Source organism: Chiloscyllium plagiosum, unplaced genomic scaffold (assembly GCF_037043375.1).
Source record: "Chiloscyllium plagiosum isolate Xiang-an unplaced genomic scaffold, Cpla_swu_hap1 HiC_scaffold_28, whole genome shotgun sequence".
NCBI classification, from domain to species: domain Eukaryota; kingdom Metazoa; phylum Chordata; class Chondrichthyes; order Orectolobiformes; family Hemiscylliidae; genus Chiloscyllium; species Chiloscyllium plagiosum.
The window spans coordinates 15,130,964-15,158,907 of NW_028270166.1; the positions used below are offsets into that span (position 1 = coordinate 15,130,964).

At 41.3% G+C, this 27,944-nt stretch overlaps 1 protein-coding gene across 2 annotated transcripts in view; it reads left to right on the forward strand.

Moving 5' to 3' along the window:
• Window positions 1–27,944, forward strand: part of LOC122565382 (TLE family member 5-like) — a 126,889-nt gene that overhangs the window by 10,158 nt on the left and 88,787 nt on the right. For both annotated transcript variants that reach the window (XM_043721309.2, XM_043721308.2), the window contains exon 2: window positions 18,250–18,347. In XM_043721309.2, the coding sequence (XP_043577244.1) occupies window positions 18,250–18,347 (98 nt within the window). The remainder of the gene's footprint in view (window positions 1–18,249; window positions 18,348–27,944) is intronic.

The following is a 27,944-nucleotide window of genomic DNA, read 5'->3' on the forward strand; positions in this document are numbered from 1 at the left end:
AATTTCAACTTTTGGAAATACCTATTTCTTTCATTTCTTTTTAAAAACCGAATTGGATTGTGAACCAGGAACAGCTGGCATTTTTCATTTAGTCTGAGAAGAATGTTATACACGAGATGCTAAAACACTCATAGAAACAAGGAAATTCCAAATGTGAACCAGTCTCTCTCTAAAGGCTAAAGAGGAGTGTTTAGTGTAACGGTTAGCCCCTGCATTTGAATAGGCTTGATTGCTTTCATTTTGTCCTTCTGAGCTCTGTAGCCCCACTGTTAAAATGTGGAGTTGTGGCACTATCACCTGATGAAGGAGCGTCACTCCGAAAGCTAGTGTGCTTCCAATTAAACCTGTTGGACTATAACCTGTTGTTGTGATGTTTAACTTTGTACACCCCAGTCCAACACCGGCACCTCCAAATAATGATAATACAGCTGGTGTTCCTTTCCTTGGGGCAAAATAAGTGGCAAATTTGTATTGGGGCAAGGTTGGAAATTACACATTTAAATGTTTTTATTTCCCGAGAATTCTCAAAAATCAGCATGTTGTATCACTATTGTGATTGGGGTCAAATTGAACTTTCCTCACCTTACATTAGTACTATAAACCATATCTACTCAAAGCTACTCAGTTGCATTAAAGTTTACTTCGATATGGCATTTATCTAAATCAGTAGATTAAATGAAACAATCAGCAAAAATTGCCTCCAATGTTATAGTCTAAAAGAGATGGATAGAATACGGCATGGGAATAATAACTGTGAGGAAACTGTTGTGCTTTTAGTAAATCTCTTGGCAATTGAAGAGTGTATTATCACTCCAGGGAGTCTGCGCCCTTTGTTTCTATTCTGTGCAAATTCAAAACCCAGCTGAATTGAAAGATTGCATTGTGGGGTTGTTTGTCTTGTTACTTAATTGTGTGGTCAAAGAACAAGCACAATACAACTTTACAGCTCCCTAACCAGTGGTGCAATGGGTTAGCACCTGATTTATCTCTGCAGGTTGAACTACGACTTGAGACAGAAGTCTCTTGTTTGAAATGAGTTTGAGGTATTGAAATGTAATTTCTAATGGATGTGAATTTGCATCCCAATGGAATCTAGTGGACAAGCTCACTCCGAATGGAAGACTTGCAATTATTGAATGCCTGTTGTGTCTTCACGAAACAGTGCAGTGCACTTGTTAGTTTAAATGCCTTGACTGTTGTGGTTTATACCTGGGGATGTGGGGCAGGACAGGAGGAAAATCCCAAGTGTGCTGTAATGTTTGTTATCATCTTTTGAGGTCATGACCTTTTGTGAAGTGGATTCTGCTGTGGCAAATTCACTACTGATTTATTCTTTTCCCCTCTCATTATTTTGGAAAATAGCCTTAGGTAGGAACACCGTGTTGGTCACACTGCTCATGAGAAGGAATCACTCAGTCGCAAAATGGAAATCTTTTTTCATGAACCTAAGAGTACATGATGTACTGTTGATGTTGAATCTGATGTCTAATCTATAGTGTACATGTTGTTTTCCATTACTCTGCTGGCAAATACAGTGCTCCACTACTGTGTCTGCATATGGTGCAGTTAGTCTCTAGGTCTAATGTCAGCACCCGGTGTTCTATCTGTGTTCTATCCAGATAGCCTTCTCGGGGCTATAAGCAAATTACCTCTGGATCTTGAAGTTTAATGTTCAGAAGAGCCATGGGACCGGCTTGGTTTCATGATATAAAATGAGAACCACGAGAGGCTTTTGGATTTGAAAGGAGTTGGCTGATTTGGAGCAATTACAGCAGGTGAAACTGTAGATGAATTTTATAAAGGAAAATCCTGCTCTCAAACAGCTGAACTGATGACAGACAAATATCAGATTCCTGAACGACTTCATGCAAAGGGTCAACTAGTAGTGAAATGCATTCTTGGAACATTTAGAAGCTTATAAAATAATGAGGAGAGGTATAATTAGAACTAACGGTAGTTGTCTTTGCTATAGGATGGGGGATTTCAAGACTAGGGGCCACATTAAGGTGAGAGAGAGATTTTTAAAAAAAATGATGGGTGAATTTTTTAATGAGTTTCATGTGTGGAATGAACTTCCTGAGGAAGTGATGGATGTGGGTACAATTACAATGTTTAGAACACTTTTTTTGGATAAGTACATGAATAGTAAAGGTTTGGAGGAATATGGGCCAGGAGTGGGCAAGTGAGGCTGGTTTCATTTGAGACTATGGTCGGCGTGAACTAGTTTGACCAATGGTTCTGTTTTCGTGCAGTGTGACTGTGACTCTGTGTAAGTAGGGCAGTGAAGACATTGACTAGAGCATCATTTGAGTTGTTTGTTTGTTTATATTTGACTTCAGCATTGTGTCGAGTGGAGGCATTTTTTAGTTGACATGCTCCCTCAATGACCTAATGAATGGTGGAATTGCCTACAGCTCGGTATTCAAGCAAAGTTACCGACTCAAAGACTCTCAATTATCGACGCAGGGAGAACCATTTGAAAGTTGTTTCCTAGGTTTGGGAAAAGAAGCAGATGATAGAATCTGGAAATCATGGAAGCTAGTTAAGATGCCAAGAAATGGTGCAAAGGAGGATAGCTGACCATTTAAATCTGACTACGTGCTTTCACAGTTGTTTTACTGACCTTGTTAAGTCAGCTCAGAGGTCACCATTTTGATTGCAGTTTGTACAGTTGCTGAGGTAATTCTGATAGCAGATGTTTACAAATTATTCTTTCACAATATAAAAACAGAGGGTTGTAAGCTATTCATATGCTGTTAATCAAAAGTAAACTTTTGTCAAAACAAAATCATGCTATATACCTTTCCATCGCTGCACTGAGATAAATCATGGGACTTGTGGTTACATTAATTTTCGCACACTTTCTAAAGACTGTGAACGCCTTTTTGAAACTTGCTCTCCTCCCACCCTGGGCCCCCGCTGTCCCTCAAATGAGAGGACATCTCGCTTTTTTTTCATACCATCTGGTGATGGGAAGTGGGGCAATACATTTAGTGTTGAGTGGTGAAGATTAAAGGGTAAGCAAAAAATAGTGTTCACTTCCACATCAGTACAAACTAAGTGTGATTTTCAAGAACAGTAAATTGAAAATTAAATCTGAGATGAGACAGGAGTGAATTTCTAGACAAAATTGACCCAATGCATTAAATAGAATCATGACTGATTGCTCCTATTTCCACTGGGATGAGGCATTCAAGCTGTGATCTAGGACGTGATTACAGTTGAAAATGTTTAGAATACCAATTCAATGGAAAGGTTTAATGTATTGGGCGCATCCTCACGCTGAAATGTTTAGACTTGGCTATTTGTCAATGGGATTTCAGTCCAGTACAGTGCTGGATGTTTTGTTGTCTGTCCGTTTGAACCAGAAACCTACAAAGCTGTACAATTGTATTGTTAAAACTTGCAAATGGGCATGGTGTTTGGAAAGGTTTAATGTTGTACATTGGTTTCTTGCTCTGTCACTGATAGTGGGCTAACCTGGGATGATGAATGTAAATTGTACATGTAATGTATTGGGTTTCAGTGTGAGCAGTCCCTCTGCCCCAGCATAGCAAATTGCACAAATTTGCGAAATAGGCCTGATGGCATTTTGTCACAGGCCTATTTCCAAAGAAAGAACAATTAGAAGTACGTTGCACTGGTTTGAATGTGTAATTAGTGAATCAGGTTTGCACCATTATGGTCAAATTGGGGTGGGTTCACTGTCAAACGTAGTGGCCTGAGTAAGAGTTCAGGCTGCACAATCCAGTGTAACGTTAACTGACTTTATCCATATCCCTCGACCTTTTATGATCAAAGTTTCATGGCAGGAACCTTGTGGATATGCATTTTAACACCACATTGCTATACTTAAACCAGCCCAAATGTGGTCATTTTCATGCAGGTCTAAGATTGAGAGAATTATTTGCGGAGCGGAGGTTTCGTACTGGATCTGACTCCGAAATATTAATAATGTTTCTCTTTCTCTCTCTTGGTTTTAACCCCAAACCTCCCTCATTTTTCCTTTTTGATGCTTTTGATTCTGTTAGTAGACCATTCATCTATGGGCATTATCACAGATAAGGCTGATTTTTCTTTCTCCCTCTTTTTTTGTTTATTTCCGCCTGCCTCCCCTTTAAAACACTTTGAAGAAGGGCTGTTGTGGTGCGGTGGTCATATCTCTACCTTTTTTTGAATCAAGAGAGCCCAGGTTCAAGTCCTACCTGTTCCAAAAGAATGTCATAACATTGCTGAGCAGGTTGATTAGAAAATAGGGTTGTCATTTCTTGCAGAGAGAGGGCTTGTGTGATGCTGTGGTGGGGACCTACCTCTGATCTTGCTACCAGCCCCAGAGACCTGTCATAACGTTTCTGAATTGGCTGATCAGTAAACATTTTGAGTTGAGCTCCAAATCTTGTGGTTAATGTTTTTTTTTGAAAAACAGGGGTTTTAAAAAGTCACTGACTTTGGTGGGAGAAATTTGCTTGGCTGTGCCTGATAACAGTTCTGAGCATATAAAGGAAAGATTTTTTTTTGCAATAGGCTATCTTATAGTGGTAGTGTCCCCACCTCTGGACCAGGATGCCTGGGTTCAAGTCCTATCTGCTTGAAGGGTGTATCATAACACCACTGAACAGGTTGATGAGAAATATTTAAAGCATGCTGCAGCTGCATAGGGATCAGTAGCCAAGTCCTTGGCCAGAAATGTGTTGAGGTCAGGAGCAATATATCAGTGATGTTAAGCCTCCTGATGGACTTGCAAAATGTAACCTTCACAATTGTACCTCTTAATTGACCAAATAACACTTTGGATTTTAACACTCGTGTCTTGTGTCTGTTAGAACAGCAACCATTTATTTTCAAAGGAACTAAGCCCTCTATTAAAAGGGGACTGTTGCTTGTCCAATGCTGAAATACTGGATGCCCTCTGTCCCTGCATCTCCAGTTGTCGGTTTTCTCTCTTAACATGCAGCATTAAACACATCTCGATGAATATTTTAAAAGCAAATTCTGTCTGTGTCAGTTGTCGACTGTAATGAGGTAGTTGCAGGCTGAGGCTAACGAGTCCCACTTCTAAGTGAGTCTCTGAAGTATACCCCATTTCATCCATGTCTTGTATTTTTTTAAGAATCCTCTATTTGTCAACTAACTCTGAGCCTTGCAAGAATTGACTAATATGCATTGACAAAAGGATGGGTGCACAAAGGCCTGTTGGAATTGCTTCTAATGAGATAGCAGTTGGAAGGTGATGTCTTGATCATTACATTGTGAGTTTATGATTGCAGCAGCTCTAGAGTTAAATCAATATATTATTTGCACTGGGAATGAAGTGATGTCAATGTAACCTGTTGACGTTGCCCGTTTTAAATCCATCTGCAAATTGATGACCGCAATCAATGCTTTGTGTCCTTTGAAAATGGAAATGATGTGAATAAAATTACTGGAAAAATTAAAATGGGGATCGATGCAAAGCTGTAACAAGTGGCACTTTGGATTCTTTCAGAGTCATGTGTTGGAATTTGAGAGTCGACTGACCTCAGTTTGCTTTGCTTCAATTGTTGACTGTCACTAGGTGAAGCCATTTGATATGCTACTCCTGGGCTGGGGAAGGGAGGAGTGATTGCCGAAGTGGGCATTTTGAGCTCTGGGTGAGTGAGTTCCTGACGTGACGATCAGCTGTGCCCTGCAGGAGTATGTCGAGAGTAACCGTGACTGTGTATAAGCGTATGGTTGAGGCAGTCCCATCATTTCCTTGCTGACTGCAGAAGCATGAAGGTTACTAACAGCCTTGAGGCAGATCAAGCACGTGGGGAGCCATAACAATTTGAGGAGGGAAGCTGATCGAACAGATCGAGTGATGAGATTCACATCTGAAATGGAAGGTCAGCGTTGAACGTGAACGAGAGTCGACTGAAATACATTTTGAAGATTCTTGCTGAAGTAATAGCTGGTGAAATGGGAAAGTATAAAGCTCAGCCCTGATGAAGGGCTTTTGCCCGAAATGTTGATTTTCCTGCTCCTCGGACGCTGCCTGACCCGCTGTGTTTTTCCAGCACCACTCTAATCTCGACTCTGATTTCCAGCATCTGCAATCCTCACTTTTGCCGAGAAGTGTAAATTTAGTTTAAGTACTCAGGTTTTAGTAGACTTGTACTCACTGAACAATTTTTTAAAAATTAAAAGCCCTAAAATGTTATGTTTCTTTTTTAAATAAAACATTTGAAAGCAATCAATATGGGAAGGAGTGGCTAATTTTATTTTTGTGTGCAATGATGGCCCTTTCATAGTCGGGGACCATCATTTCCTGGAAGTATACTCTCATTTCAGAGGTGTCCTTACTGTTTAACAAACTGATGTCCATGTGTTGAGTTAGACATAAAAAGACTCTGATATTCACGAGTGCTCATTATAAATTTTAGCTTATCACAAATGCCACTTTTCACCTTCCGTCCCTGTCTGGAAGCCAAGCTCCATTGGCAAAGAACCCACCTTTTCTTTGAAAGACTAATAGCCTGGGAGAGGGGTAGGAAAAAGAGTCCAAGTGATCAGTCCAGTCAGATTACCAGTATGCCACCACCTTTCTCTTCACCCCCCCCCCCCCCCCCCCCCCCCCCCCAATTATTTTAATTGGTGTATTTGTGCACAATGGCACATGTCCAGTAAAGGTGGGTCTTGAATCTTGCCCTCTTGGTTCAGAGGTATGGGCATTACCATAGTGCCGCAAGCACCCTCAGAAGCCTCGGCTGTAAGCCCACTACCAATTGACCAATTAAACCAAGCAACGGATTTAAAGCCTTGCCCAGCAGGGGCAATGCAATGATAACAAAAGTGAAGAAAAAGTGTAGAAACAAAGGAAGAAACTAAATCAAAATAATGTCAGAGGGAAAAGTGCACCCCGGCCACTGCAGTGAAGAAATTCAGGTCTCTCTTTCTCTCTTTGCACGATCCAAAAACCCAGGTCTTGATATTTTGTTATCAACTTGTTCAGAGACATCAGTACACACCTATGGAGCAGAAGGATCCTGAGTCTTAAAAGTGCCATATTCATCGTAATTCATCGCTTGGTCACCACTGCTACCACCACTTGTCAATCTGCAAGCTTAGTTTATTCAAAAGTTCATGGACCTTGTTCTTTTGACCCACACATTACAACTAGTGTGTGCTCGATGTTTTTCACAGATCAGTTGGATTAATTACATCCTATGATGATTTCTCTGTGCTGGTAGCATCTTATGGAAATCTACAAGTGACTATCTTGCAAATTGAACTTGTAGTTGGTCCAAGCCTAGCCTTCAATCATTTTGTCAACCACAAGGGTGTACCATTGAAGGCCAGTAAAGAGAGCAGTAACCTTGCCTGCTTGTTTTCTCTTGTAGATGGCTTTTGTGTAATGAATAGAGCATGACGTTACCTCACTGGCAGCAGCTGCTTAGGCAGGCACTGATTTGTAATCATAATGTCTGCATTCCTAACCTGAGGCAAGTTAGGGGAATCATAGTACAGAAGCAGGCTGTTTGGTCCATTGAGTCCACACTGATCTCCTGAAGATCACCCACCCAGACCTAGACCCACCACCCTACCCTATAAACCCTGTGTTTCCCATGACTGATCCACCTAACCTGCACATCTTTGGACTAGGGTTGGAACTGGAACACTTGGAGAAAGCCCAGGCAGATGCTGGGAGAATGTGCAGACTCCACACAGTCGCCCGAGGGTGGAATTGAACTTGTTCCCTGGGGCAGTGAAGAACAGTGCCTCTGAGCCACCATGCCTCCTTTTAGACTTCAAAGGTTACTTAAAAATCACTGCTTTTTTTTTGTTTTATTCATTGTTTCAATTCTTATAAAGTTCAGGAGGGTGCACGCTAAAGATGAGTGAGACAGGCTTGAAGATTCTTCAGTCCAGCTGAACTTAACCCTCCTGCTTTCTCCCATTCTCTGACTCCCCTCTTTGTCCCACATCTGTCTCCTGACTATCCTGCTACAAATAACTGTAGTAATGTAGCCTCAGTCACCAAGTCTCAACATTTCATTATAAATTTTCCATACCAATTTTAATAAAACATTTAGGTCAATAATAATCATGCCTTTTTGTGTAAATGTGATCCGTCTAATGGTTACTTGGAGAGGCAAAAGTGAGGACTGCATGAAGGGCTCCTGCCCGAAACGTCAATTTTCCTGCTGCTTGGATACTGCCTGATCTCTGCATTTCCACCCCACTAATCTTGACTCTACTGGTTACTTGGACCTGTCTTCTCCGGTTGCTTCACAGAGGTGTTTGGTTTTTGTTGTTTAATGTTCTTCGCTGTTCGTTTGGACATCTTAAGAATCAAAAAATCACTCCTTGATAGTTTTGCCCATGCTGTTTTCCCCTCTGCCCCCACCCCTCCCTGATTTGAATTGAGCTCTCCAATACTGCAAGCATTGTCAGCTCATGGGGGTTGATATGCCAGATTTATTTTGCTTCCCCTTGTGGTGCAATCCTGGGTTCCTACACAAAGTGTACTTTGGCACGTGGACTTTTTACTAGGCTCAGGATAACATTGCTTTGTGCTGAGGTCATTTTGGAGGAATGCTTTGCCCACTCCCATGGGAGACTGTGTGCACTTATGCGACAGCTTGGTTCTAGTCAGCAGGAACCTTCAGAGTCTGGGTGGGTCTTTTTCTCCGAGCTTCTCGCTGGCTTGAATTAATAGTGCACATAGCCTATTGCTCAACCTCTGGCTGCTGTTTAGCTTGATCAGTGTGCAAGATTGCTTTCTTTTACAGACTACATATGCTTAATAGATCAGCACTAGTGTTTTAAATGGGATTCAAAATCAATAGTTATAATGGGAGCCAGATTTGATCTCTGACCAACAATAGGTCTGACAGAAGATGGGAAGGAGAAACATTAAAGCTCACACAGGGAAGCTACATTTTGGAATCCGGATAGGAAAGATATTATTAAATTGGAAAGGGTGCAGAAAAGATTTACAAGGATGTTACGGGGACTGGAGGGCTTGAGTTGGAAGGAGAGGCTGGATAGGCTGGGACTTTACTCCACTGGGACATAGCCGTTTGAGAAATGGCTTCATACAAGTTCATAAATTAATGAGGGGCATAGATAAGCTGAATAGCAAAGGTCTTCTTCCCCAGGCAGGGGAGTTCAAAACTAAAGGGTGTAATTTTAAGCTGAGAGGAAAAAGATCTAAAAGGGACCTGAGGGGCAACTTTTTCACTCGGAGGGTGGTACGTGTATGGAATGAATTGCCGGAAGAAGTGGCAGATGCAAGTACGAAAACAACATTAAAAAGGCGTTTGGACAGGTTCATGAATATCAAAGATTTAGAGGGTGATGGACCAAATGCAGGCAAATGGGACTGCTTTAGTTTGGGAAACATGATCAGTATGGATGAATAGGACCAAACAGCCTGTTTCTGTGCTGTATGACTCTAGGGTTCAGTTGGCAGCTTCCAAAAAAAACATCTAAGTGTTCCATTATCCTGAAGCATTCCATAGTACTGGCCAAGATGGAGCAAAAGGCTATAGTTTCAAATCCTTTAAGTGCAAGCTGGCTAATGTTGGGACTCTTCTTTTCGTCGAACGATTGACTCTTTTTATGGATTCTAAGGACAAATAAGGAGGGTAAACAAAACATTGGAGTGGATGAAGAACAATTAAATGCCACAATGATGAGAATTTGGATCCTGCTTGAATGGGACGAAGATGAGCCAAATGACCGCTTCCGTGTAACTCTTGGGGCATTGTGAGCATCTGCATGTCATCTGGCCAGGAATGCATGAACGTGGAGAAGTTTGGGACTTATTTTGTTGCGGAGCAGCACATTCGGATTATGGATTAAAACGTTCCGAGGACACAGCTCCCTGATTTATCAGGGGTCAGTTAGGTGCCAAGGGCAAACCTATTTCCAGTGTGTTGGATCCCTCTTCACGTTCCTGTCTATTCACTTAGCTACCCAAGCCTAGAATTAAATATCGCATAAGGAGACACTTTGGCTCATCGTGCTTATCACAACTTTAGTTTTCCTTGGAAAAAATCTTGCAATTTGTGTTTAAAATAGACACCAGAATCTTACACAATAGCTCTCAGAAGTCACATGACCACCCTTGTGGTTTTCATGTGATATTGAGACTAAACTGTACTTTAGTCAGGAAGAGACCACAAGAGGCGTTGAAATTAATTGGACATTACCAGGGTCAGACAGAAGCTCTTGGACGATGGTTCCCCTGAGTTGTGAATGGCCCTTCCTGCCTTGTTGCTACCTGACGATGGAAGTCCTTTGTTACTGTTGCTGAGGTAATTTAAAAGTGAATTTTCTGGACTTGAAGGTAATGGATTGGATCTGTGCCCTGGGCACAGGCAACTGCATATCTAATATGGAAATGAGCTTCATTAGTTTTGGCTTAGTGGCCATTTTTGAGTTTTGATTTTTATGAAACAGGCCATGAATAATCATTTTGGAATGTCCCTCTTCCACCCAGACAAGTGGAAGAATGGTTATTCTGAACTAGGCTACTGAGGACCCCAGTGCCATGGAAATCAAGCAAAGGAGCTTATACTATGTCCCAAAAACTGATTCTGCTCAGTCCCCTGTGGGGAAAGCCTCCAACTATTCAATTACAGAGGCCATTAGAGCTGAATTCTTTATTTTAAGTTTTCATCCATTTTTCCCAAAGAGAATCTTTGAGAAGTGACAATCTTGGAGAATTCTGCTGAAGAGTCTTATTGAACTCCAAACATTAACTCTATTTCTGTCTCCACAGATGCTGCCAGATCTGCCAAAATTCTGTTTGTTTCAGATTTCCAGCATCCGCCTTTAATCTTAGGCATTGAAATTGCTTTTATTTGTATAAGAATCTTTCGTCCTTGCCAGCTTTTAATCATGTCTTTTTAGCTGATAATCTTATCACATTTATAGTTGATTAACTACAGTAGTTCTGCAACAAGCTGACCTTTATCTCTTAAGACTAAAGCTTCACTGGTTATTTTTGAATTGAAAGAACCAAATTACAAGGTGACTATAAATGATCTTTACAAATTTGTAGTTAGTAGACCATTGCTATTACTTCCTGCGCCTGTTCTGAGCATTGCAACTAGTTCCATTTAACCGCTTGTTTTTCTTTAAACTTTGTCAAAGCCATTTCTGATTTTGAACACCTCCCAACAAATCTCTTCTTCTTCAGCTTGGTTTCTCCAGTCTCTCCACAGAGCTTTTCCGTTGACCTTGCAGATACTAGACGTGCAGGTCTGAATTATTACAGACATCAATATGTTCATGATTCATTCTCGTAAGACCCGTGCAGCACAGAAACATACCCTTCAGTCCAACCAGTCCACGCCAACCATAATCCCAAACTGAACTAGTCCCACCTGTCTGTACTTGATCCTTATCCCTACAAACATTTCTTATTTATGTACTTATCCGAATCTCTTTTAAACATTGTAACTGTTGCATCCACCACTTCCTGTGGTCGTTTATTCCACATAGAAGCCACTCTGTGTTTAAAAAAAAAAAAAATTGTCCCGTGTGTGTGTGTCCTTTCAATCTTTATCCTCTCATCTTAAAAATATGCTCGCAGTCTTGAAATCCTCCCACCCTAGGGAAAAGACACCTGCCATTTACCTTTATCTAGTACCACCCTGATTTTATACAAGGTCGTCCCTCAACTTCCTATGCCTCATGTGAAAAAAGTCCCAGTCTCTCCTTGATAACTCCATACCCGGCAACATCCTGGTAAATCTTCTCTGAACCCTGGCTGACGCAGCATTTATTGCCCTCACTGGTGGGGGGTGAGCTGACTTTTGCAGTTCTGTGTTTTAGGTGCTGTGTGTAGTAGTTTGATATAATGCTATGGCATGCTTGCAGTTTCAGGGAGGACTATTAAGAGTCAGCCTGATTATTGTGCGATTTGGCTTCACATGTAGGCCAAACTAGGGGATGGATGGCATGTTTCCTCCCCTGAAGGACACTAGTGAGCCAGGCAAGGTTTTCCAACTATCTCCGATCATGATTGTTATTAATGTGACAAGTATCTTATTCAAGACTTATTACCAGATTGAATTTAAATTCCCCAAGCTGACGTGGGATTTGAACTTGGCTCTGGAGCATTACATGGAGACACTGCATTATTAATTTTGTAGCATTCCCACTATGCTACCTTTCTTTTCTACACTTGCACCTTCAGAATGTGTTTTTTTTTTCTGCAAACAAAACCTTGTAACTTTGACTGTTCTTCCATCAACCAGTATATTTTACTCTGTTTCCTCTTTGTTTGAGACTCTCCAGTAAAACTCTGAAATGTCTTCCTCGATGTAAATATAAAATGAAGCTGGAATATGGGGCCGTGTTTTTCTCAAGCTGCTTGCAACAATATTGCACATAGACCTGAAAGAAACCTAAAAGGCTTTGCCGTGTCTGCAATCTGTCACACAAATATAGACCTGCAAAAGGCGATCAACTCTTAATTGCCAATTGAATCTTGCCCTAAGTAGCTACGTTGAGCTCCTGTGATTTATAACACGCACTTGTGGTTTGGTAACCATGGCAATGTCCCCCATAGTCTAGCAGCCATTCTTTCTCCCACCAGCTGATCAGTACAGCAACTGATTTCTCTGTTTATATTCAGGCCCTTCATGACAAGCGATACTGCCAGAGTCAGCTTGTCATTGGCAGCTGAATTAAGAATTCCTCTTTTCCAAGAGTGGAGATATTTGTCTTTTTAGCAAGAAATTGTGCATTTAATTGTTTGAGCTCCAAGTTCTGAATAGAATAATGAGATATCACAGGTTCCAACTTCAGAGTAATATTCAGACACACACACTCATTTTCGGGATAAGTCACAGGTTTTCAGCATGTCACTGTGATATTTTGCATTTTTTTTTAGGATAAGCAGTGAGATCTAGCAACATTGGGTAGAAGGAATTCATTATGTAAGGAATTAAAGATCCACGTGCAGCCTTGCATCACAATCAGTGCATGTGCACCATTGAAATGACTTGATAACTGAAACACTCTGACTCTCCCCTCTCAAACTAATCTGATGCTTTCGCATTGTCTTGTTAATTGACTCCACCCAAACAGTCGTCCCAGTGATGTTTTCTGTCACTGCATCAAAACAAATTTGTTCAAGCTTATTCTAAACAGGAGAGGTATGGAGTGGGTCAGGTTGTCCTGAAACCTCCTGGAATTAAAGGTTAATTTGTTGGACACTTACACTGGAGACATAGTACAGCATTTTAAAAAATGATTACAGGTTGTCCATTTCAGACTTGGATGAAGAAGCCCTTCTGTTTAGAGGGTCGTGAATCTTTGGAATTCTCAATTTCACAGAGCAATGAAGGTTCAGTTGAATGTGTCTATTTTTCAATCACTGGGGAGCTAAGGATTACAGGGGGCTGTCAGAAGGGTGAAGTTGAGAGCAAGTTAAGATTAGTGATGACCTTGTTCGTTGGCCGAAATAAGCTTCTCAGACTCTTCCTATTTCCGAATTGCTTGAATTCTTCCTTGGGTTGTGTGTATCGTGAGCAAGCATAGCACTTATTGCCCATCTCGATGCTCTTAAGGTTTTCCTGGGTAGGCCATTTCAGAGGATAGTGGAGAGTCAATAACAATGCTGTGGATTTGGAATCACGCATACATCAGACTAGGTAAGGACGGCAGATTTCCTTTCTTAAAGGATATGAGTGAACTTGATGGGTTCTTTTTAACAAAAACTGACGGTGGTTACATGGTCACCATTTGGTTAGCTTTTATTTCCAAATTTTGAATTCAGATTTCAGCATCTGTCATGGATTTGCATGTGTACCCAGGACACTAGTTTGGGTCTCTAGAATTATTTATCCAGTGACTTTGCCATTGCCTCTGCAACTCAGTCCCTTTTTTTTTTGCCTTGAATACGTTTTTTATTTTTCACAAATAAGATACAGGAAAAAGGCTGTTGAATGGGTGGTTGGAAGGAGATATTTAAATAATTTGATCTCTAAGGATATGTCCAACAAGGGTTGGAAACGATGAGAGAAAGGTGTAGTAATGTTTTAGGGGAACAGGGAAACCCTAAATAATATTTCTGCTGTTATGTCAGCATGTTACGTAACCATGGCTGTATACTGATCTTCAAATTGGTCTGTATCTTTTATTGAATGGATGCAGGAGTGCATTCATAGGGGACCTTGGAATCTTAGAGCTGAGATAGAATGGCCATGCCTGTTGCAAAATGTATTGGTCTCATTTCAAACCTGGTTGCATTAAATTGGGCTCTTTAAAGCAGTGATTGTAATGTTTATCAGCAATTGCCTGCAGAAAAGTTTTGCATTGGCTCAAGCCCCTGGGAGGATTTCTGTTTGAGTGACTTGACTGCAAAGATGAGTTAACTTTTTGGTTTACTCCCTGTGGTGAATGCAATCCACGTTCTGACTGTTTGTTCACAGAAACACGGATGTTGTCTTGGGGTGGGGCAAGGGGGGATGTGGGGAGTACAAAGAAAAGAGCCAAAAAAATTGTTTTGCCAAAACAAATTTCAACTCCAGAAAGCTCTCTTTTTGTTTTGTAGGAGAGAAATGTTTCCCTAATTTGTAATCTTTTTTTTTTGAAAACAGGTTTTCTTATTGCAATAAATTACAATTGTCCTGGATGTTGCTTTGAGGGAAGAAAAAGATGATGGACTTGAGAGCACAACTCTTTTTTTCTTCTTGGCTCATAAGTGTGAGACCTTGCAGGTTGTGGTGAAACATTATCTATCTTGTCTGAAGCAGCTAGAGGCCATAATTTCAATGCTGGAATAAATATTTTCCCATTAATATGTAGCTTGAACTGAGGGAATTTTTTAATAATGTAACAGTCATGGATATTTAAATTGTGTTCAGGCATGTGGACAACTAAGGATCTGTTGGCAGACTGGCTTTTTATAAGCTACGTTCTTTCCCCTAGCTGTACCAACTTAGTTAAAGATTGCTGACTGCAGTATTGCTGGACACCAGCTTGAATGTAGGAAATCTTGGGTTTTTGCAGAGTTTTTTGCCGTCAGGAACTGCTTGGCTTATTTCAACACCATTAGCTGCTTTCCAGTATGCACAGTGCCATTTCAGAGTAGTGATTTTCTTCTTCTCTAACTTGCCAGTGCATGTTCCTATATTGACGCTTTACAGAATGTCTCACTTCCCCGGACTCTGGTTGTGAAAGTTAGCTGACCTGTGGCAAGACTATTTTAAACTCACCAAATACCGAATGTGATACTTGATCAAGTTCCCTGAGCTACACACTTAAACGTGTGTGGTGGAGTTTGCATATTTTAATTTTACACTTGAACAACGTATAATTTGCTGTCCATTCCAATTGCCAATGGCAAATATAATACGTTGTCTTGGACTGATTTATTCGGATAGATAACACTTCTTTATAAGTCCACTGACAATTGTGGACTAAATAAAGATATAGCAGTCACAAGAGGAAGTGTTAGCCGATTGGTATCATCACGAGACCATTAATTCAGAGACATGGATAATATTCTGGGGACCTGGTTTGGAATCTGAAATGGTGGACTTTGAATTCAATTAAAACAACTGTGGAATCAATATCTGTAGATGACCATGGAACTGTGGTGTCAATTGCTTAGAGAAAACCCCACCTGGTTCAGTAATATCCCTCTTGGGGAGGAAACTTCTGTCCTCACCTGGTCTGGCCTACATGTGACTCCAGGCCCATATCAGTATAGTTGACTCTTAACTGCCAGCCAGCAACACACACATTTCAAAAACAAAACACTGAACACTGGAGAAACTCAGGTAGCATCTGTGGAGAGAGAGAGAGAAACAAAGTTAATGTTTTGGGTCTGGTGTGACCTTCAGAAATTTGTTTTTATTCAAGGATATAACAGTCTCCTTTCTCCTGTCATTTTGAGGGGGTAATCTGGGAAAAGAGTGGGCACTTTAGGGAACTGCGTCAGCGTGCTTGAGTATTTTTGTGCGCTGAGTGAAGGGAACTAGAGGGAGAATGTTCTGTGTTCTGTTTCTTTTAGTGTCTGCTCCAGGTTATTATCAAACAAGACCGAGCCCCACACTGTTTGCCTTCTCTGTCACAGCTGTGAGCTGTGGGGGCCAGATGGATTGAGCAAACATGAAAAGGTTGCAGCTCTGTTCTAAGCATGGACTTCGAATTTGGCATTGATGATTTTCAGTGAAGTAGTTAATCAGTCCGGTGCACACTCACTCCCTCTTCTCTGTAACATTATTGACTTGTGCTATCCCACAGTCATCCCAATGACTTTCCTTAAGACCATGAGAAGCTTTGTAAAAAGTATTTATTCTTCATTATGGATACCATTTGAGCCTAAATAAATCATCAACCCAAGATGCTGATGTTTCCTTGTTATACATTTTTGTGTGTTAGGAAGTTATCTACTTCTGATTGCTATGGATTACCACCTTTTTGCAGGAAGATATATGTGTTAGTTGTTCGATTGATTGAAAGAGTTTTCCTGGTGCAATCCAACAGTTGAATAACCTGCCATCTCATTACTGTGTACACTCATGTAAAGAATAGATGCATGTGGAGAATCACTAGCTCATGTGTCTCCAAATATAGCAAGTTCTCACTACCTTTAGGTTAACAGAGGGAGGGATGAGAGAGGATTGGTTAGTAGAATGAGGGTGTGCTCAATACCTTCACAAAATTGCATTAACCTTTTATGGTGGTCCAGTAATCACTAAGTTTAGGTTCTCAGAGTTGTACATGGTCTGAACTTATAAATGGTAAGGATCAGAGAGACTCAATACACATCAAAGGAATGCACAAATTTAGTATACAGGTACAGCAAGCACTTAAGCAATTGGTGTGGCATGGTGGGTCAGTGATTAACACTGCTGCCTCTCAGCACCAGGGACCTGGGTTTGATTCCAGCCTCTATGTGGAGTTTGCACATTCTCCCCATGTAAGCTTGAGTTTACTCTGGGAACTCTGGTTTCCTCCCACAGTCCAAAGATGTACTGGTTTCATGGGTTGGCCATGCTACATTTCCCAGTGTCCAGGGATGCGTAGACCAGGTGGAAATGCAAGGTTACATGGGGTGGGGTAGGGTAGGGGATGGAATGCTGTTCAGAGAGTCAGCGTGGGCTGAATGGCCTGCTTCCACATTGGAGGGATTCTATGAACATTACATGTTGGCCTTCAATATTGGAAGGAGAAAGTGAGGACTGCAGATGCTGGAGATCAGAGCTGAAAATGTGTTGCTGGAAAAGTGCAGCAGGTGAGGCAGCATCCAAGGAGCAGGAGAATCGACGTTTCAGGCATGAGCCCTTCTTCAGGATTCCTGAAGAAGGGCTCATGCCCGAAACGTCGATTCTCCTGCTCCTTGGATGCTGCCTCACCTGCTGCACTTTTCCAGCAACACATTTTCAGCTTCAATATTAGAATCCAATCACCTTGCACTAAAGGTGGCTTGCAGCAATTGGACTACAGTGAGACCAGCACCTGAAATATTGTGTAATTTTGATCTCTATATGTAAGGAAGGATATATTTCCACTCAACACTGTACAGTGAAGGTTCATGCGATTGGTGGGTTAATTGCCCTGTGATGGGCTAAGTAAATTGGGCTCTATATTCTCTGGAGTTAAGAAGAATAATAGGTGAGCTCATTAAAACATCGAAGATTAATTAAGGGGCTTGCCTGGGCCGGGTAGATACTGAGGCAATATTTCCCCCGGCTGGGGAATCAACAAGCAGCCACTGTTTCAGGATAATGGAGTGTTCATTTAGGACTGCAATGATAAATTTTTCAGTCAAAGGATTATGAATCTTTTGAATTATCTGCCCCAGAGGATTGTGGATGCTTCATTGTTGAATATATTTAAAGCTTAGATGGACAGATGTTTGGCCCCCTGGGAAGTGAGTGGGAAAGTCAAGTGCAAGCCACAAGATCAGCTATGATCAGATTGAACCGTGGAGTAGGTTCAAGAGATCATGTAGCGTACTCCTCCACGTTTCTTAGCTCTAATGTACATTGAGAAAAGCCAGACACATTTGACAAGCACATTAATGTGTCCCATCACAAAACCATCCCCTCAAAGGTAGAAAATCGAGCAGACAGCATGAACAAGCCTAAAACTATGATCTGTCCTCATCATCTGTTTTTGTTTCACAACGTTTCCTACTCCTAAAGAAATTATCGTAACAGCCACACATCAGTCTTTTCTGCTTGTAGGTTAAAATGACTAATTATATATCTTAAGTTGTTTTATCTCGTAATTAACTTTTTTTTCCTTTTTTTAAAGGCTCCATCACAGTCAGCACAACAGTTGAAGTTTACTACCTCGGACTCGTGTGATCGAATCAAAGATGAGTTTCAGTTTCTGCAAGCACAGTATCACAGGTAATGAGATTTTTCTTTCATATACTGGAAACCATTTCACTTTAGGATAATAAACGACAGTACTGAAAGGTGAAAGTTACAATTCATTCTGGCTAAGCTCTAGTGCACATTAAGATGCCAATAACTTTATATTGATGCTTGAAACCAAATGGCAGCCTTTGAGTCATTACTTTGCTATAGACTGCTGCATTCAACCTTGTGCGCACCAGTCACATCGAATCAAAGGAAGCAAGAAAGAGCTTTCTTTTCTTTAAAAAAAAGTACAGAGTAAATGTAGTTCATTCAGTCCCTCAAGCCTGCCCACCGTTCTAATCTACTATCTGAATTCCACACCTTGATACGCAAAATTGATGTGAGGCATCATTTTGTAATTGTGGCCGCCTTCAGGATAACGTTCTGTTCTTAACTTTATCACGCATTATGGTAATGAGATGCTTCATGGCTGAGAAGGGTCTCTTGGTTAACCATGTTCTGAATATCTGATGTCCATGGAGTTGTGAAAAAGTTCTTGGAATGACTCTAAGCCATACAGTGGGCTTTTAAATTAAAAAATTCAAATTTCTTTTCACAATTGAAAGAAATGCTGTTTCTTAGCTGTTTAGGATGCCCAAGCAAAATGTGGCCAAATTCTAAAAATAGCAATTCAGCTGGCTTACTTCTCTCCAAGCAGGAGGTTCCCTTTTTTGACTATCCACTCAAATGTAGTTAGGTGTTCAGAGGCCTGTCTGGTTTAGTAATTGCCCTCAGCAAAGTAGACTGCATTCTGTGTCTTAGCTTCTCACAACAAACTGAAATTTAACTCTTGTTACAAAGACATTTTGTGGTTTATATTTCTTGGAGTGAACTTTTAAAATAGAAATTCCAGTTTATTTTTTTTAAAGAGGGTTTCTTATAAGTTACGTAACTGGTACCAATTACTTGCTTTACTACCAACCCTGTTTGGAGCTGTTTTTATTGTTGTTCAATAATGACTAGCTTGGAGAGGCTCTTAATTTATTAGGTATTCACCTGGAAGGAAGTCTGTGAAGAGCATACTGACGGTGGAGGAAAGCTTGCTCAGAACAAGCTGTCCAGTGATCTCTCCTATTTCTGCAAAGAAGACTGCTTTTTGGGGAAAAAAATTAAGAAAATCTAGATGTTGTTTTTCTTGAACAAGCAGAGTCTCCAAGACTTCAGAGAAGTTTGTAATTTGTGACTTGGCCACATCTGGAATATGCTCTGTTTTAGCCGAACAACCCATTGACTAAAGTGTTCTTTTTTTTTTTTTGAAAGCCCATGTTTGCAGAGAAATCTTTTATTTTTCTCAAAGTATGTACACGTTTTGGAAATATTTTGAGAGAAAGCCTTCTATATTCTTGATAATAGAAGTTGTTGCACTTTCATTGAATGCATTATGTTCAGTTAATTAAGACATCTCCTTCAATAGATCAGTTTGTTTAAAATCTAATTTAGATGAGATATTGAATAGGTTGTCTTGGCAACTAGGAAAGTTATGTTTAGTTTTGCTGTGGTCCATGGAATAATGACACAAGTGGGACACTGTACATCTCAAGCCCCAGGAGCAGCACTACTTAATCTCTAAGTGTGTTCTTCAGTGCAGGACAATACTTTACATCCTGGATATGGTTGGAATAGGCTCGGTGCTAAATACAGTGTGTTAGATTGGCTGTAAATTGGCGAGTTGTTAAAATGGGAGCTAACTGGGTAGAACATTGGAGTTGAGAGTGTGATGCTGGAAAGGCACAGCTGGTCAGTCAACATCTGAGGAGCAGGAGAATAGATGTTTCGAGCAGAAGCTCCTCATCATGAATGAGGCTTGTGGGCCAAGGGGGTAGAGAGATAAATGGGAGGGGGATTGTGCTCGGGGCAAGGTAGCTGAGAAAGGTCTGTATTTCCATTTATTCAACAAAAGGGTTTTTTTTCATGTTAATCTTCAGCAAAATGATAGGCAATTGTCTCTCCTTTTTTTCAAAAAATGTACAGTGTGATTTCATTAGCAGGCATGGGAACAAAAGGCCAATCACCATGTAACTGTAATCATCTCTCTTAACGCTTCTCAAACAGCGAGTGAAGCACTTAACTGATTTCAGATCCGGGAAAAAGTTCAGTAATGCAGCTGTGCAGTGCACACAATTTGTCTCGAAGAGAATGAAAATTGGGACGAAACTGACAGCCCATATAAATGGAAATACTTGACTATTAAAATACATGGCACAGTTCTTTCCTTTAGGGATTCTGGATCAGTGGTGCTGGAAGAGCACAGCAATTCAGGCAGCATCCGAGGACAGGCAAAATCGACGTTTCGGGCAAAAGTCCTTCATCAGGAATAAAGGCTTTTGCCCGAAACGTCGATTTTGCCTGTCCTCGGATGCTGCCTGAATTGCTGTGCTCTTCCAGCACCACTGATCCAGAATCTGGTTTCCAGCATCTGCAGTCATTGTTTTTACCTCTTTCCTTTAGGGATGTCAAGCTGTTTCTCCATTTCAACCTGTTTGACTGGTCAAATGTAGGACTCTTGAGTTGTGGACTTCCTATAAAATTATTCAGGCAAATTATTGGGAGGACATTTTGTGGCTGTACGGGACATTGGTGAGGCTGTTAATGGAATACTGCATGCAGTTCTGGTCTCTCTCCTATATGTAGGATGTTATGAAACTTGAAAGGATTTACAAGGATGTTGCCAGGATTTGGAGGGTTTGAACTATGGGGAGAGGCTGAATAGACTGGGGCTATTTTCTCTGGAACTGAGGCTGAGAGTCATTGAGCCAGATGTACAGCATGGCAACAAACCCTTCAGTCCAACCTGTCCATGCCGACCAGATATCCCAACCCAATCTAGTCCCACTTACCAGCACCTGGCCCATATCCCTCTAAACCCTTCCTATTCATATACCATCCAAATGCCTTTTCAATATTCCATACACGTACCACCCTCTGTGTGAAAAGGTTGCCCCTTAGGTCTCTTTTATATCTTTCCCCTCTCACCCTAAACCTCTAGTTCTGGACTCCCTGACCCCAGGGAAAAGACTTTGTCTATTTATCCCACCCATGCCCCTCATAATTTTGTAAACCTCTATAAGGTCACCCCTCAGCCTCTGACGCTCCAGGGAAAACAGCCCCAGCCTGTTCAGCCTTTCCCTGTAGTTCAGATCCTCCAACCCTGGCAACATCCTTGTAAATCTTTTCTGAACCCTTTCAAGTTTCACAACATCCTTCCGATAGGAAGGAGACCAGAATTGCAGGCAATATTCCAACAGTTGCCTAACCAATGTCCTGTATAGCCACGACATGACTTCCCAACTCCTGTACTCCAAATTCTGAACAAGAAAGGAAAGCATATCAAACGCCGCCTTCACTATCCTACCTACCTGCGACTCCACTTTCAAGGAGCTATGAACCTGCACTCCAAGGTCTCTTTGGTCAGCAACACTCCCTAGGACCTTACCATTAACTGTATAAGTCCTGCTAAGATTTGCTTTCCCAAAATGCAGCACGTCACATTTATCTAAATTAAACTCCATCTGCTTCTTCTCAGCCCATTGGCCCATCTGGTCCAGATCCTGTTGTAATCTGAGGTAACCTTCTTCGCTGTCCACTACACCTCCAATTTTGATGTCATCTTCAAACCTACTGACTGTACCTCTTGTGCTTGCATCCAAATCACTTGTGTAACTGACAAAAAGTAGTGAACCCAGCACCGATCCTTGTGGCACTCCACTGGTTACAGGCCTCCAGTCTGGAAAAACAACCCTCCACCACCACCCTCTGTCTTCTACGTTTGAGTCAGTTCTGTATCCAAATGTTCACCCTTTATTTCATGAGATCTAACCTTGCTAACCAGTCTCCCATGGGGAACCTTGTCAATAGCCTTACTGAAGTCCATATAGATCACATCTACTGCTCTGCCCTCATCAATCCTCTTTGTTACTTCCTCAAAAAACTCAATCAAGTTTGAGAGACATGATTTCCCACATGATTTCCTTATTCAGTCCTTGCCTTTCCAAATACATGTACATCCTGTCCCTCAGGATTCCCTCCAACATCTTGCCCACCACAGAGGTCAGGCTCAGCAGTCTATAGTTCCCTGGGTTGTCCTTACCACCCTTCTTAAACAGTGGCACAATGTTAGCCAACCTCCAGTCTTCCGACACCTCACCTGTGACTATCGATGATACAAATATCTCAGCAAGAGAAGTGACCTTAGAGGTTTATAAAATTAGGAGAGGCATGGAAAGGATAAATAGACAAGGTATTTTCCCTGAGGTGTGGGAGTCCAAAACTAAAAGGCGTGGGTTTAAGGTGAGAGGGGAAAGATTTAAAAGGGACCTGAGGGGCATCTTTTTCAAGCAACGGATGGTGCATGTATGGAATGAGCTGCCAGAGAAAGTGGTGGAGGCTGGTACAATTACAACATTTTAAAAGGCATCTGGATGGGTGTGTGAATGGGAAGGGTTGAGAGGGATATGGGCCAAGTGCTGGCAAATGGGACTAGATTTATGCAAGATATGTAGTCGGCATGGGCGAGTTGGATTCAAGGGTCTGTTTCCGGGCTGTACAACTCTGTGACCCTAAGAAAGGAAAAGATTATGCTTCAGTCAATTAAACTTTTATTTAAAGCCAGGTCCATGTTTTATTGAGCCAAGTCTAGTCCCTTTTATACCAGTGTGGATTTGATGGGGAGACTGGTTTTGGACTGTGTAATGACGAAACGCAATTTTTAAAAATGAGGTCTCAACCTCTTCACCGCCCCCGCCCCCCCCCCCAGCCCCAATACTTTTGTGTATTCTTGACACTTGACAAAAAGTGTGAAATTGTGGTTTAAACCATCTATAACAAATGAAGGTCTTGTGCAGCGCTCAGATCATTCAAATTCAACAGGCTCCCAGGTCATCCAAATAATAACACGTCGTTTTTGTGCAATCCTCAGATCATAATTGAGTGCTTAGTTTGCAAGTTGCATGAAACTAGCCGATCAAACCACTGAAAGACTCACCGGACTGGATTGTTACATGAGGTTACTGAACAACAGTGTGAAATGATTAGAAATGTGGCCATCAGTTCAGTGATGAAACAGCTATACGTTGAATAGATTTTTGTAAACCACAGTTTGTTCATGGACACTTCATATCTACTCAATTTAGCTTCTACGTGAGAAAGAAAAAACTTGCATTTATATAATGTCTTGCCTAACCTCAGTCTATCTTGGAGCACTGGTACCACAAATAAAGTTTTTTTTGAAGTGTGCCGCTATTTTAATGCTAATGGCTGCACGGTAAGACCCCATAGATGGCAATAAACTGAGGACCAGGTTTAATGTTTATTGAGAAACAAATGTGAGCTCAGACACCAAGAAATTCCATTCTCTTCCAAATAGCACCAGAGTCTGTTTTGCAATCATCTGAGTGTGAGACCAGGTCTTGGTTAAATGTCATGTCTGAGAGATGGCACTTCTGATAGCAGCAGAATGGGGATGCTGCACTTTGGTTGGATTGTCAATATCGTTTTAGCGCTCAGTTCTAAAAGTAGGTATTCTCATGTCATTTTACCAGGAGCATGTTAAAATTAAAGGACTGATTCTGCATTCCCGGGAGGTAACAGGTCATGTGGGCTCATGTTTAAGGGGTATCAGCTCTCCACATCACACTTCTAATTGCCAGCAATGTTGAGAGCGCCTAAACTGAGAATACCCCTCGTGTTCCTTTTTATTGTTTCATCTGAATGTGCATTACACAGTCTCTCAGAACTAGTAATTGAAAGTCCAAGTACAGAACATGGTTCAGTGATTTGTGTTCAGATTTGTGAATATGAGCAAAATTGGATTCTGAAGCTCTGTATAGTTGTCATATAAAACTCCACTTGTTTTCTGTCTTGTTCCAAACTTCATTAACCCATCACGCTTCTGCTTGCCGACCTTCTGGTGCTTGGTTGAGAGGATCTTGATTTTTAAAATTCTCAGTTCTTACTTTCAAATTTGTTCCTCAACTGTGCATTATCTCTGGGATCACCTACACCTCTTCCAGATTGGCGCTCTCACTCTCCTCCCTCACCCCAATTTTGGCTTCTTAGCTACTACCACCTTTCATCACTTCAGTGGCAGTCACTGTCTCAGCTGTTCAGATGCTAGGCTGTGGAATTCCTTCCTAAACTCCCCTGTCTCTCCTGTGCTCTGCGTTGCTCTCCTCCACATCCCTCTTCTTTCAGAAGCTGCTTTTAAAGCCCACCTCTTTGATCAAGCATTTGGCCTTTAGTTGTAATATTTCCCTGTTTGGCCCAGTGTCAAAATTTGGTTGAAAGTGCACTTTAAAAGGGCCTCGGGATGTTTCTGTATGTTCAAGACTCTATTTAAATATACAAATGTTTTTAAACAAAGCAAGCTGGTGCAGAGATGATTATTACGGCAGTGACATGTTACTGTGCATTTAATAAACCAAACGCTACCATCTTGAGCATCAGTTTGACAGATGCCTCCACTGCAACATAATTACAGTTGCAATCGACTGCAAGAAGTTGCCTGAACCGGAAGCAAACAGAATATATCCACTTTTAGCCTCTGATTATCTACCCCCCCCCCCCCCCCCCTCCCCCACACCCCCATGACTGGTTCGACTACCCTGCAGTGTGGACCGTAAGCAGGTCTGCATTTCCTCAGATTTAATACCCAAAGGAAAATAGGGTCCAATAAGGTCATCGGAAGTGCTGATACAATCCATTTGCTGAAGTATTTGATGAAAATCAATACTCCTGCTTTCGGTATTTTAATTTTGAACTTGTCGGGTTGGGAATTTGTTAGAAACTTGATTCTCGACTAGTGCGGCAGAGGTGCCTGAGTGTCAGTGAATTATTGTGGACAGCGTGCATATGACTGAGTACAGACGCTGCCCCTTAATGGCAAATATAACAATCATTGAAATACTCCACTCCTGCAGTCGTTAACTGTGCACAGTTGGTAACCTATTACACATGGCTGTTTCAAGGTCAAGACTGATGCACTGGTTGGCTAGCGTCTCACTTCAATTGTAATGTTGTTGCAGGACTTAATATCAATGAGGTGAAGTTGATGGTTTAGTGGAAGTATATGTGCATTTGTGTGTGTAAGTTGGTGATCATATGCCCCCTTTTTTAAATGGTAGCCATTTTCCACCCAAAAATCAGGATACAGGACAAGGGACTGAAGAGAACAGTAGTAGTGTGTATGTCCTTCAAATGACATGCCAAGTTAAAATACCCTCAATCAAAGAAATATATTGTGAACGCTCAACTAATTCTTTTGCGTACTGCGCTGTATCTATGCTGAGCAAAGTCATTGCATCAATTTGCTTGGTTTAACAATGGCATCAGACCATTTTTATTTAATAGCACCATGGGGATGTATCGGCTCGGCAGTTCTCTGACAGATTGTTCTGGTATGTGCCTGTCTGGGAAGTGGAGCTACTTGAGCACCAGAATATCCCCTTAAAAACAAGAGTCAGCCAAGCTAGGAGAAATTGATTGTGGTTTGGATTTGAGTCCTGATTGACTGTAGCATTGTGTAATCTATCTTGGGGAGGATTACTGTGTTCAGCTGGTGGGAGGCTAGAGCCTGAAATCGCAGTAGATCTAACCTGGCATTTAGACAATAGCATCGCTTTGCTCTTTAGTTCTGCAGTGAAGATGTGGCCCTTGTTTTTGCAGGCGTTCTGAATGCAGAGCTTATAATGTTAACAATATCTCCCATGCTGAGTTATCTGTATGTATGAGCATTCTGCTGAGATTATCTGGAATCTGTCATTACTGCTGGCCTGTTTGTATACCTGTCAGGAAGATCATTGCTGCTTCTGACCTCCGCAAGAATTTATTAACGCAAGGGCTGTAGTCAAACATTTCTGCGTGTGTGTTTTAATAATTAGATTTTAAAAATGAATTGTGTCACATGGGAATTTGTATGCTGATTGCTGACAAGCCTTTTCCCATCAGTTTGCTCCACTACTTTGTTTTCATTTGGTGACTAGTGTGTGTTATATAGTTCCACAGACGTTTCCACACAAAAAAACCATTCAGCCCAGCTAACCCACAATGTCTGTCTTGCTCTCTCACTCGCTCTCTTAGTCTGACTCCATATTATTTCAACAAATAGTTGCAATCTCTCAGTCATGAACAAGAGATGGCCCACCTCTGACCCTTTAGGCACAAGTCTTAAATGGCAAAAGATCTAAGACTGTGTTAGAGAACCAAAAAAAAAGTCCTGTTGCTCAAAGTGATGAGAATATTTCTTTCTAATAACATTTTAAAAAACTTTTCCAAACTGTCTTTGCTTTAAAAATCCTGATTTCCTGGAGGGAGCTAGAAGTGTTCAAGCTGTCAGTTCCATCGTGCCTCATCTCCCAGGGATTGGCAATGAATGAAAGACATGCTGTCACTAATTGAGACATCATGTTTGGCATATGAGGTGTGTCCGTTTTTGTGTTCCAGGGAATAACTTCTGTTGATCAATCTCCTTTGCTGTTCTGGTTTAAGAACTCTCTCATCTGGATCAACAGGTTGGAGGCTGTTGCAATTGAATGAAGTCTGGGTAAGACTCTGTGCACAGTTTTGGTCTCCTGATTAAAAGATGCATATACTTGCCTTTTTCGAGGTGTGGAGGTTTGAACACCCAATATGAGGCTGGCTATAATGCAGAAGAGCTGGTGGGGATGCAGGTCTCTCTCTCTCTCTCTTTCTCTTTCTTTCTTTCTGGCTGCTACCTAACCTGTTGAGTATTCGCAACATTTTCTCTTTCCCAAATTTTGTTTTGGTATCAAAGTCCACTCTTTACTTGAAGTGAATGAGCAGTAGTGCTGATTTTATTCTGCAGAAGCTTTAAAAATGTATAGTGTTTGCTATTTGAATGCTGTGTATTAATGTAGGGTACGTTTAAAGTCAGCCTTGTGGCTGGTGTGCCCTGGGAAAAAGATCTGTTTTTGATCATCTGTGTTTCGTATGAAGCTCTAGCAAATACTGTTGACTGGAGTGAGAATCCTTTTGGCTTGTTTAGTGGAAAGTAATTAAATGTTGTACGTCTCTGTGGTTTACTCAATAACTACCTGTGTGTTGGAAATGTTGAGTTTCAGTTTGACTCCTGTAGTTAACCTCTGAGTCAGTTGCTTTGAGCTCCACTCCAGGATTTTAAACACATTATTTAGGTTAACACTTCTCCCAGTTCTGCTATGCCAGTCAGTGGTGCTATCTTTGACAGGAAGCTGCAAAGTCCAAGCAGATCTGGAAAGTCCCACAAGACTTTTTTTTGAACTGGAGTAGTCTGGCTACTTATTTCAAAAGTAATGGCGTGCTGCTCAGTTTGGGATGCTTTGAGGATAAGATGCTCCACAAATTGAAGGTTCCTGTTCTTCAGTTTCCAGGTTCTCTCGCTTCATCAAGGTATTGCTTGAACAGTAACACAGCCTTGCATTATGCTAAGTCAGAGGTTGTGCTGTTTGACTGAGTATGTCAATAGCCTTTGTTAGTGGCAATGACCTGGAGTTGGAAATGCAGACAATCCTAGGGCTGCTTTCCTTTCACCAGAGGGACAAGAAAATTTCCAGTTTTTTTTCCTTTTCCCTATCACTTTTATTTTCCTGTCCC